General features: G+C 41.6%; 1 protein-coding gene across 2 annotated transcripts in view; it reads left to right on the top strand.

The window, feature by feature from the left end:
- Nucleotides 1-3,565: 3,565 nt before the first annotated feature.
- The window catches only part of grm1a (glutamate receptor, metabotropic 1a), a 35,162-nt gene continuing 26,491 nt past the window's right edge, over nt 3,566-12,236 (top strand). For both annotated transcript variants that reach the window (XM_085381654.1, XM_085381655.1), the window contains exons 1-2: nt 3,566-4,295; nt 6,938-7,187. In XM_085381654.1, the coding sequence (XP_085237780.1) occupies nt 3,566-4,295; nt 6,938-7,187 (980 nt within the window). The remainder of the gene's footprint in view (nt 4,296-6,937; nt 7,188-12,236) is intronic.

Raw genomic sequence — 12,236 nt, 5'->3', positions numbered from 1 at the left:
GACTCAGTGACTGCAAGGTGCACAAGCCCTTTGACTGCAAAACAAACCCAAATCATTGCCAGTCTGCCACCGTGCTTAAGGGATGAGTTGAGGTGTTTGTGCTGATATGCCTTGTCTGATTTTCTCCAAATGTGGTTCTGTGCATTAAAGACAAACATCTCCATTTTGATCTTTTCTGTCCAAAGGATTTTATTCCAGAAGTCTTGTGGGTTGTTCAGATGCAACTTGACAAACCAAGGCTGTACTGCGATCTTCTTTTCACTTCCAAACAAGCGACACTTGTCCTGTCTTTTTCTAATTGTGACCTTTAACATTAAACATACTAACTGACGCTTGTAGATTCTGAGATGTAGCTCATGGGTTTTTGCACCTTAATGCTCTAGACCAGCAAACTGCCAAAATGTTGGCTTTTATAAAAGTGCTCACACTTATTGATGATCGATTAATTGAGTCCATTTAATTTTAATTTTATAGAGGGTTGTAGTCTATACTACGTAGTTTTTCACAGAACTGTGAAAACTTTCTTGGTCTTTGTAGATTATTTTTAATTCTCACTTCACCCACCCCCACCAACCTGAAAACCATGTCTATCTGTGCACATTCACGAGGGGGTTAATGTAAAATATTTCAACAAGAAAACAGATATTTATGTATCATCTTTTCACCGTTGCTTATTAAGCAGTTCTTATTTTCTGTCTTTAAGAGAGGCTATCAATCGTCTGCTCTGGATGAGAAGGGCAGACATTGCTGCAAGCGGAACAAAATAAGGACTAGTAACATAAGACTTTTCAAAACGTTGATTGATGACAGTAAGGTTTTGAAGATGTAAAATAGCTAGGTAAGAGTGTTTTGTGGGTGATTTATCTATTTTTTTTGTAATGTCTCTTTTTGCAAGCATAAGCAGCCACTGTATTAATAGCAGAAGGTGGAAACAATGCAAACTCTAAATCAGGAATGTCAAACTCATTTTGCATCATAGGTGACTTTAATCTTAAGTGGGCCGGACCCATAAAAAACATGATAAATGTGTAAAATTACAGAAAAGGTTCCAGCAAATATTTTTCCCAGACTGTCTTATAATTATAAACTATAAAGTTTTCATTTTCACAGAAAATGTCCTTTTTTTGGACTCAGTGTAAGAAGCGACGTATATATGTGGTATGAATCCAACTAAAGGGAAAGGATATAATTTGAAAAGCTGTAAAATACAATTAAAAGTTCACATTTTCTAAAGCTGTCCTGTCTTGGCCTTGCCGATTTTGGCCTTATGTATGACACCCCTGATCTAAATGGATATCAAACATACAATACCCAGTTTATAAAATAAATTTAAGGGTTTTTTTTCTTATCTGTTTTCACTAATATTGCATAATCTAAATAATATCACTCTTAAGTGGTTGCTACAAAGCCTTGCGGTCCACCCACTCAGGCTGAAGTCCCCGCCCACAGCTGGCCGTAGTATCCAGCAGTGTCTCCTTCTTAAACATGTCACTTCTATTCAGGTTCAATATCAGATGCTCGCTCCCGGAGCCCCGGGCACCAGGAATGGCAGTAGTGACGCCTTTGTATAAGTTTATTTTTGATTCATACCGCCTGGCGTGAGTCACGACAAGGGCCCACTACTTGAGAATACATGCCTCTCGGGAGGGAAACCTTTGCTTATCATAATGGATGGGTAAAGATGAAACAATTACTAAATTCACTCGCAATTTCGCCAGATTTGAGCGAAATTATTTCAGATTCCTCTCTGTAATCATAACTCACAGGGAATAATTATTTAAAAATACATAAAAAATTGATCTTACGTCCTAATGGCAGCTCTTTGAATCTGCTTAAGGGTCGAAAAGCTGAGATCCGTGGCCGGTTTTGTTGACCTAATGACTGATAAGTCATCGAGCTCCTTCAACCGAACGCTAGGTGGCGCAGCAGACTCTACTCCGTGCTAAAAACATCCAGGGCTTATTTTTCGTGCTGGAGCCAGAGGCCTCAAGTAAACTCAAGTGAGTGGAGATATGAGAAGCAGGCTCCTCTCTGTTTGTTGTTTGCACTTCTCAGCTCAACGTCCTAAAACTCTCTTCAGCTGTCAAATGACTCAAAATGGTGTGTAACGCCAGACTTCAGACTAATCTGATGTTCTTTCTCCCTTTCAAAATAAAGCAAGTGACAAAATACAAGTTAATTGAAATAATGATATACAAAAGCCTGTATCCAACATAAACATCCACACACACATGAACAACTACAGAATAGATTTTTAGTGCCCTGCTCACCTGACGTCACAAAATGCTCAGAATATGAAATTTTTTTGTGCGTTGTGTTTAAATACAGATTTTGCTCATATGCTCGTATTCTTATCTCTCATAAAACATTGCAAGATTTATGGGCTTAGACACGGGGAGGGGGAGGGGGAAGGGGTGACACTTGCAGAGGGGATGTTCATTTTCATGTTTGGAGTCGAGAGAGCAAGCAAGAAATACGAGAGAGAGAGAGAGAGAGACGGAGAGAAAGAGAGAGAGGGGGAAGAGAGAGACTCAAGTCTAATACCGCCGAAGACCACGCGCTACAGAAGACGGATGAAGGCACGCGACATGTCTCAAGGATTCAGGTAAGTTTTAACACACCAGGAAAAAAACATGTTTGAATGTGCATGGTGTTTGTAGCAGAATGGGAAACATGGACTGATTAAAGGTGACAATAAGAACATGTCATGTCATGCTTCCTATTATAAAGGTAACAGCTTAGTTTGTTTATTATTATTATTATTATTATTATTATTATTATTATTATTATTATTATTATTATTATTATTCATTTAAACCTAGAGGTACCTTAGGCTGCACGACGGATAATAATAATATGTTTATATGTATATCGTCTATCTTGTAGGCTTCCTCGTATTAAACTCACATAGATTCGTATAATAGTTTCTATTGATGAGTAAAATCGTGAAGAATGCGTCTGTGAGGGGATGACGAGTGCAGCCAGTAGTCCCAAAGACGTCCTTGTACCGTGTTTGGAAAACGCGCTGTCCACGGTCCTGAAATCGGCAGCCTGCCTGATCTTGTGGATGGCTGAGCCAGCATCCGCACAAAATAGCAAGCGATCATTTGCAATGAAAACACCGTATTGTCTGAGAGGTTTTGAAGTAACGGACTGTCTCCGCACGTGTTAAATAGACGTAGAGGCTTGGCGGACCAGACAGTAGTACTGTTGAACCACTGTTGGCCATAGACCAGCTGGGTGTCCGTTTTGAATGCCTTGCTCAATGGCATCTCGCGTCTGGTGGTTGATAATAGCGGGATAAGGAGGGCTGCCAGCTGTAGGAATGTGAAGCAGGGCGTTGATGTAAAGGAGCATGCGTGCTTAGTCAACTCTTTATACATAAACGTTTGGCACATCTGTCCTCGTTTCTCCTAGCTTGCACGTCACAGCAGTTTGTCTTGTTTCTTAGCAGGTGTGCGTGGATGCCTCCCAGGTGTCGTGCTCGCAGGTCATGGATGGGATAAGCGTGGAAGTACTGGCAGACAGCAGATGATATGCCTGCACAGTTGGCACGGCTCACGCGATGTGGCGCAACATGGCATGCGTAAAGATGGGTCTCTTAGCTCTCTTGTGTCTCCCCGCGTGTCTCTTTCGGGTTCTCGTGCTCTCCCACAGCAGCAGCATCTATGAGCGGTCGGTGGTCCCACGTGCTGTTTCCCGCTCCGTGGCTCGCATGGACGGAGACGTGATCATCGGCGCACTCTTCTCTGTCCACCACCAGCCGTCTGCTGAGAAGGTGGCCGAGCGGAAGTGCGGGGACGTGCGCGAGCAGTACGGCATACAGAGGGTCGAGGCCATGTTCCACACTTTGGACCGAATTAACGCCGATCCCAACCTGCTCCCCAACATCAGTCTTGGCTGTGAGATCCGGGACTCCTGCTGGCACTCGTCTGTCGCCCTGGAGCAGAGCATCGAGTTCATCCGGGACTCCCTCATCTCCATCCGGGATGATAAGGACGGGTCCAAATGGTGCATTGACGGTACCCCATCCAACCAGCCACCACCTTCCAAGAAACCTATCGCTGGTGTGATCGGACCTGGATCCAGCTCTGTAGCTATTCAGGTGCAAAACCTGTTGCAGCTTTTCAACATCCCCCAGATTGCCTACTCTGCCACCAGCATCGACCTGAGTGACAAGACTTTGTTCAAGTACTTCCTGAGGGTCGTTCCTTCAGACACTCTTCAGGCTCGGGCCATGCTGGACATTGTCAAGCATTACAATTGGACCTATGTGTCTGCAGTGCACACTGAGGGTGAGAGCCCATTACTGCTTGTCTCTAACACCACCACAACAGTAGAATAATTCACCCCTAGTCTTGCAGCCTATTAGTGGACAACATAGTGAAGCATCACAGCAAGGCTGTAATTGATCACAGAGTTTGGAGCTTGACAGTGACACATGTCCAGCTTTTATATAAGATGTTGTGCCAATCCTGGGTGTTTGATTGTCCAAGTGTGAAGGGCTACTACATATATTTTTATATTTATATATAAAAATAGCTTCACGTGTATGTTTTTTTAAAATTCAAGGTAGCTGGTCTAAGACATTTGATTACTATTTTACTTCTCTTTGAATATCACGTTGCACCTTCCTGTCAGTCTCTTGCTTTTTTGGCAAATGCATCCACATCTCTGTATTAAGTGTAGACCCTCATTAGTTTGGAGGGTTGTATTGGCCTCATGTACAGCAAAACATCTCATATACACTAAAACAGAGTTATGGGTGCCTTGCTCGCAAAAAATAAACAAACAAACATGCGCAACTGTGTAAGGTGACTACACATCAGGTCGTCTGATGTTCTTTTTTCTTCATATTGGCATGATGTTACAGTATTGGGATCCAAAGCTGGACTTTCTCATCAGTGTTATTAAAGTCATCATTACAAGTTGAAAAAGTAGAAATCTAGCAGGCCCTTTATTAACATTAAAACTGTAGGTGTTCTTGTGGAAATTTTCAAACTGTTAAGTGTGAAGGGTGAGACTGCACTGAAAAATGACGTTAGTTCTTAAAATTCCTCTCAGTGCATATAAATTAAAATGAATATCATGTCTCACACAGCGGGGCTCACTTTTGTCTCAAGAAGTCTTGCCAGTGCATTATGGTGGAGACGGGAGGTAAAAAGGAGAGACAGGTTGGGAAGACAAAGTAATTACTATGACATGAATTATGTCCATGGGTTTTCATTAAAGTCTTGGTGAACACACAGTCATCGACTGTGTGCCCAAATTATGAGTGACAGGCTACATTACCCAGGATCCCCCCCTGAGGAACTGCATACTCATGGGGAGTGTAAAACATCTTTGGAAAGTCCTATTATAGTCAGGTGTTGCAGATGGGCTTTGACACAGGTTGCTTTCAGATAGATGAAGATAGGGAGCTAGGGAGGTGTAGTACCTGGAGGCACATCTAGGTGGCGTCAGCTGTCTGACCTTCAATATACCTACAGCAGGATCCTGTGGGACTGAAGTCATAATTTAAGAGTGATGAGAGCACAGTCAGGGGAGGGTGAATTTCATTGCGTACAGTTATTATTACAGTAATATACTTTTGCACAATATAAACTTTTAAGATTTAATTAACTGTAGGCATTCTATTTTTTAGTCTATTCAGACTTAATATATTTTGCCATATGGCGACCTTACTCGACCTTTGAGAAGTCCAGTGTAAATCCACTAATTTGTTTTGAGCTATCTTTATTTATCTCTGAAACTGTGGTCACGACTGTCTTAAGCCCACGAGTTCCTATTCCCTGCCACCTTATTCAAGTTATAATTGCAGCTTGTTGCCAGTAGCAACAGCTAGGGCTGTGAAATTGCATAAATTACCTGTCCCGATTATCATCCGTCTGGTTGCAATGCTCCGAGTGGGTTTTTGGTGGTCATTGTCAAAAGGCCTGTCAACTAATGCACCACCGCCCACCTGTCTCACAGCTGAGATGGAAAGAGTAAAATAATTGGATATCATTATTTCCATTTACCAGTGGAAGAATGAAACGAGGCAATTGAAAATATCATCAAAGGGCTATCGGAAAACCAACACATGGCCACATTGTGTCAGAATAAATGCTTTAGTGTGATGCCTGTGTCAGCTGCTGTCTTCCTCGCTCTGTAAAGCCATGCCATGCACAGAGAGAATACTTTTTCTCCATCACCCATGTTTGGGAGGGAGGGGGGTGGGGGCAGTGAAGCCAATCACACAGCCCAATGTTTACACATTTTTATTTAAAGGTGCTTTTAATTCCCTTTTGATAACAAGCACAATCAAATGCAAGTTCGTGTTCCTGCATGCACAGCTGATTGACTTGTCTGTACAATCCAGGTATCTTGCTAAAGATCCGTTGGCTTCATCCGAAATCCAGCTCTTCACACATTAGTCAAGAAAAGTAGTTCACATGAAAAGAGAAGGTTTAGGCTCAACAGCTTTGCCGGGCTCTTGATTGGGATAGCATGCTGTTAAGCAAGGACAACGATCTTTACCCCTCTTGGCTTTGATTGCAATCACTAGCCGGCCAACTCTCACACTCATTATCAGTGGATCAGAGCTTCAACTCGGTCAGGGCTTGTTACAGTGAACAACTGGTGGGAAGGGTGGGGGGTGGGGTGCTTTAAACACTTGTTGTCCATCAGCACAATAATTAGAGATGTGTGGTTAAAAGCAATTACTCATATTTAATGATGCCAGTGTGTTATTGCATATAAAAAGGCATGTAATGCAAAACACCAAGATGTGGATTGTATTCCAATCACAGATGAAAGCTTCATCTTTTAAGCTCTCAATGACTGAAAATGGACCCATCATTAAGAAATGGGATTCCAAGACGCTGAAGATACATTTTATGGGACGCCATTTAAAATTTCGCTATTCTCACTGTCTCTTTTGTTGCGTCACCTGCAGGAAACTATGGGGAGAGTGGCATGGAGGCTTTCAAGGAGCTGGCCTCTCAAGAAGGCTTGTGCATTGCTCACTCGGACAAGATCTACAGTAACGCAGGGGAGAAACATTACGACCGCCTTTTGAGGAAATTACGGGAGCGACTACCCAAAGCTCGTGTGGTGGTGTGTTTCTGCGAGGGCATGACTGTCCGAGGTCTGCTGATGGCCATGAGGCGGCTCGGGGTTTATGGAGAGTTCCTCCTTGTTGGCAGGTGTGTGGGTATTTTACATTTTTTTGCCTTTTATTGAACAATTTAGAGCCTGCCTTTGGAAGGCTGCGAGATGCTGCGTTGTCCTCCTGATGTGCATGTCGCCAAGGCAACTGAGAAGAATTAGACCACATACCAATAGCACTGAATAGAAATGTTCTCCAACAATGAATAATTGGCATTTGTGTTGCCAAAAAAGCTGCAAACAATGCCTCAAGTCCATACTCTCTGTGTCCATGCTTCGTCATATTTGTCTTTATTTTAAGGCAGTAGCAGTCATTTCTTATATTCAAATGTGATTATACACGAAGATCATACTGAATCCACCTTCTTTATAAGAATCAATCCCTTTTATTATTAAACATCCTTCTCAGATATTCACCCAGTCCTTTCTTTTCCATATTTCTTCTCTTCCTTACTGTCCCTGTCATTTCTGGTGGTGGCTTAGTCACTGGAAAAGGGCAAGTAGAGTTGTCTCACACACTTATAGTGTCACATTACACCATGAAATCATCCTCAAGGAACATTCACAGTTGTCAATAAAAGTCACAGCGTATTTAATGCTAATTTTCAGTTCATTCCTGCAGCATCTTTCACTCTTCATTTCAGAGAAGGAAGAGGTTTTTTGGCACTTCTCTATTGTAGACTATTTCAGCCATATGCACAGTACTGTTAATATGTATTTTGATACATATGGCAAAACATATCCACATTAAATGTAATATTTTACATATACTGTTAAGTTACTTAAATGGCTAAATGGCTGGCTAAGGAAGCCTGTGCTCACAGAGTCCTTACTGATGATGATTAGACTGCTGAATCCTGAATGAATGCAAATCAAACTCATAAGCCTAGAAAAACAATACAGTACAGTGACTTCCTTCATTTTTGTATGTTCACTCATATCAAAAGGTAGTTCTCACAGACTAAAACCGTTATTGTTCTACACTTACAAAAATGTACGAACCAATTCAACACTGGATGTTAAATGGGTTAATTGCACGTGAAAATCCTTTTGCAGTTAACAGCCATTGGCTCTTTGCGTGTTGCACGCTCTTGTCACAAACTCTGCGACGCACATTTAATCTGGAATCAAAGCTCTGTGCATGAAACATGTTTTAAAGGAGGACTGAAGGTGCATTTCAGTGCTTACCTCACACGTGTCAGTCAGCAGCTGAAGTTTAAAAATCTTGTGTGTTCCGTTATATTTGTTGACATCAGTTAACTGTTCCTCTTAACTAGATTGTGGTTTTCATTACAGAGTAGTGTGTTTAGACAGAATCACTTCCTCTTTGTTACCATTGATGTTCAAGTGTTGCATCAGTCTCAACTGAAGCCGATAAGGTGCATTAGCATACGTTTTTTCTGTCGACAAATTATAATAATGCTGTTTATCGTACACATATCAATCTAATATAAGTTTTATTTGTGTAGCCAAAGCCTCACCTATCATTGCTTTAGACCCCAGCTGCTTCAATTGAATTGAAACACTGTGTTAGTGGATTTCCATAGACACTGTTTGTTCTGGTGCTGAGAACCACTTTACAAGGGAGGGAAGTTAAAAATATTTAAGACACATTCTATACTTCTGCTGGTCTTGTCATGAGATTTGGACATTTTCCCTTCATTACTTAGCAGTATGTAGAAACCTAAAGAAAAAGGTGACAAGTAGCAGGAGAATGATATGAAGTAAAGCTCTGATTGACTTGCAAATGAATTTGGGGCAAACTGTTGATGGCATTTGCACTCATGTGGTATGATCACTAACCATCTCTATTACAAGTTGTCACCAAGAAAAATGCTTAAACTTTAAACTTTAAGTTGTCTTTAGGTTGTGAATAAAAAACTGCTATTGCGTTAGATAAAATCTGTCAGTGACTGTTTGCCGAATCGAATTCTCTTGCACACACTTAAAGATTTGCTGGTGTGATTAGAGCATTTGTTTCCTGTCATTGCCCTTAGACACCTTTCTGACTTCCTGTTCCATGTTTTGCGTCGGTATATGAAGAGAAAACAAGTGGTGCTCTCATCACGAGCATCTCTTTTGATTGAATATGCCATGTTCAATGCACACATGCATATTTAGGTTCATAGCAGAGGATGGCACTCTTTCTTTTTTCACAAGGCTTTTAAATTATCTATTATAATGACACTCTGGGCCGGCTGCATTGCTTCCCATATCTTTACTTTTCTCTTTCCTCCATAGGAGACGGGAAAAGTGTGTCTTTTTTTAGCTTCTGTGAAAGTCTCGATGGGCAGAAGAAATGCTTCTGGGTCAAAGAGAGACAGAGAGAGATGGAGAGAGTGAGGGCCAACACATGCAAAGCCATGTGTGTGAATGAATGAAGCTGGCACACAGGTATTAGCTTATCAAAGAGAAGCTTGTTTTCGTAGTTTATGCTTTCACCTCTGAGGAAGCTTTTACAATTTGCGTGTGCGTCTGTTTATGTTCGTGCTTTATTTGTGTGTGCATGTGTGCGAGTTCTAATAAAAGTGGTAATCTACCACAGAAAGCAAAAAAAGGGCCAGTAAAAAGAAAAGAAAAGAAATAAAGAAGTCCTCTGCACATTTTTAGATGACTTTGCATGCCGTGATCAATTTTTTGGCACTATGCAATATTTGGGAAAGTAGGTCACTTGTAATGAAGAGCTGACAATAACTCAGCGCACTGTTTTAGTTTTACAGCCCCGCATTGTTTGTAGTGGCAGCAGGTAGCTGATTTCAGTGGAAAGAGCCACAAAAAACCCAGTACCAGCACCAAATGGTAGGCAGACAAAGTTAACAAGTGGCTTTTGAACATAACTGAGCACAAAAACATGACAAATGTTGCTCCATGCCTGCTGGGTGTGTAAATAAACATCTCATAATATCAAGTTAAACCTGGTAATATGGTAATAATCTTCTTTCTGCCTTATATACTGAGACACCAGTTCAAGAAGAACCGAACATGATTATTGAGATACAGAATTCAATTAATCTATTTGGCGATTGCACACTTTACATCCACTCCACACAGCAGAACATAATCCTGGTGATAGAAATTAGGACAGATCTGAGTGACCACGGTGGGAGGAAGTGGGCTGAGCGGACAAGAGCGTGAAAACTGTTGAGCTGTGAGATTTAAAGCACGTGGAGTGGTGGCTGATTGGTTCGAAGAAGGTGGACAAAAAGATGATTCGACTAGTGTCAGCATTGGTGTCAACGCTGAGTTCAACAGCATGGGAAAGTGGAAGTGGTGTAAATAATAGACCAACGACCGAACACCCAGGAAAGCAGGCAGATTGTAATCCTTCCTTATTGAACTTCCTCATTAACTTCAGTAACCAGTCAAAAAAGCTTCTCTGTATTACCGCAAAAATGTCCGTCCAATGGTCTACACCAGGGAAGTTCATTCAAGGTCTCAAGTTCAACTATATAGATGGTAAATGGCCTGTATTTGTATAGCGCTTTTACTAGTCCCCCCAGGGACCCCAAAGCGCTTTACACACCCAGTCATCCACCCATTCACACACTGGTGGAGGCAAGCTACAGTTGCAGCCACAGCTGCCCTGGGGCAGACTGACAGAAGCGAGGCTGCCATATCGCGCCATCGGCCCTTCTGGCCAACACCAGTAGGCGGTAGGTGAAGTGTCTTGCCCAAGGACACAACGACCGAGACTGTCCGAGCCGGGGCTCGAACCGGCAACCTTCCGATTACGAGGCAAACTCCCAACTCTTGAGCCACAATCACCCCCAAAATCACCACAAAATGCTTAATATCAGATAAGTTAAAACAGGAAATATACAGGAATAATATCAGCAACAGTCAGGATGGAATAGGAGCATAATGTTCTTTAAAAATCACACAGGCACACTTGAGGCTTTCACTGCTTTTTTCACCAAAATAATAAAACTTCCAAATACTGTCCTCATCAGGCCAATCAGTGTACTAATTAAAATGTAAGTGCGAGTAAAAAGCATTACACTTCATCACAATTATCCCATTGTTTTTGTGGTAAGGGTACAACTGAGAATATTTGAGTTTAAAATATGACACCAATTTAACATAGTTGGTGTATTTTTTTAAGGATAATGAAGCAAAACCAGTGAGGCAGATACTGCGACCAATTTCTTTTGAAGCTTTATGCACGTCCTCATTTCATTTTACTTGGCATTAAAAATAATAAAGGAGCGTAAGTGGTGCACCAGACCTAAATGTTTGCAGTGTTCAAAAGCAGGGAACGCTGCGGTTTTCTTTTCCTTGTCTCGTATTTTACAGTGATCACAGAGCAGCACAGAAGCAGACACAAACACAATACCGCAGTGGCTGCATAAACTACAAGTGGGCATTCGGGGATGTTTGAATCTGAGAGCCTTTGTTGTTCTGTGCAGCTAACCTGCTCTTCAGACGAGGGCCAGGTGTGGCGACGTGCTCGACCCACTTCATCCCTTATCTGCGGTCGCTGCTCTGCATTACTTCCACACTTTACATCCACTCCACTCTCGTATTGTCAGTCAGAGGGCCTCTTGTTTTTCTCTCTCTGTTGTCAATCATGATTTTGCCAATCATTTGCTTCCATTACTTTGTTGCTGCAGGCATATGTTACACACACACATTGCATAAAGGGACAATATTTATTCCATCCATATATTCTGTCAGGGAGCTGCCGAGGCACAGTGGCAACATAGATTATCTACTTCATTCCAATCAAGAAAACACTGATGTCCATCTTCTTGTTGTGTTTCAAGTACATTTCAAATTTCTTCTCTTCTATTAGGTAATAATATGTTCCGCAGAAGATGAGACAGAGTGAAATATAAAAGCATAAGAGTAAGTGCAGCTTAGTCAGACGTTTATGGAGACACATAAGGGAGGAGAAGAAGAAGAGGTAACAAACTTAAATGTAAGAGGGGACAGGCTTCGTTAGTTTATTATCATAATACTGCAACTGGTCCAGTTTTTTGTTGCTTCTCAATAGTTTGAGTAATTCCTCTCATTTTTGATCTCACAGGGAAAACAGCAGCATCATTTACTCAAATCTATGTTAAACAAAGGACTCCTTGGAGGATGGC

This window comes from Rhamphochromis longiceps, linkage group LG15 (genome assembly GCF_057381845.1).
Source record: "Rhamphochromis longiceps isolate RC_006_pf linkage group LG15, R_longiceps_female_GT1.1, whole genome shotgun sequence".
NCBI classification, from domain to species: Eukaryota; Metazoa; Chordata; class Actinopteri; order Cichliformes; family Cichlidae; genus Rhamphochromis; species Rhamphochromis longiceps.
This window is presented reverse-complemented; position numbering and strand designations above follow the sequence as displayed.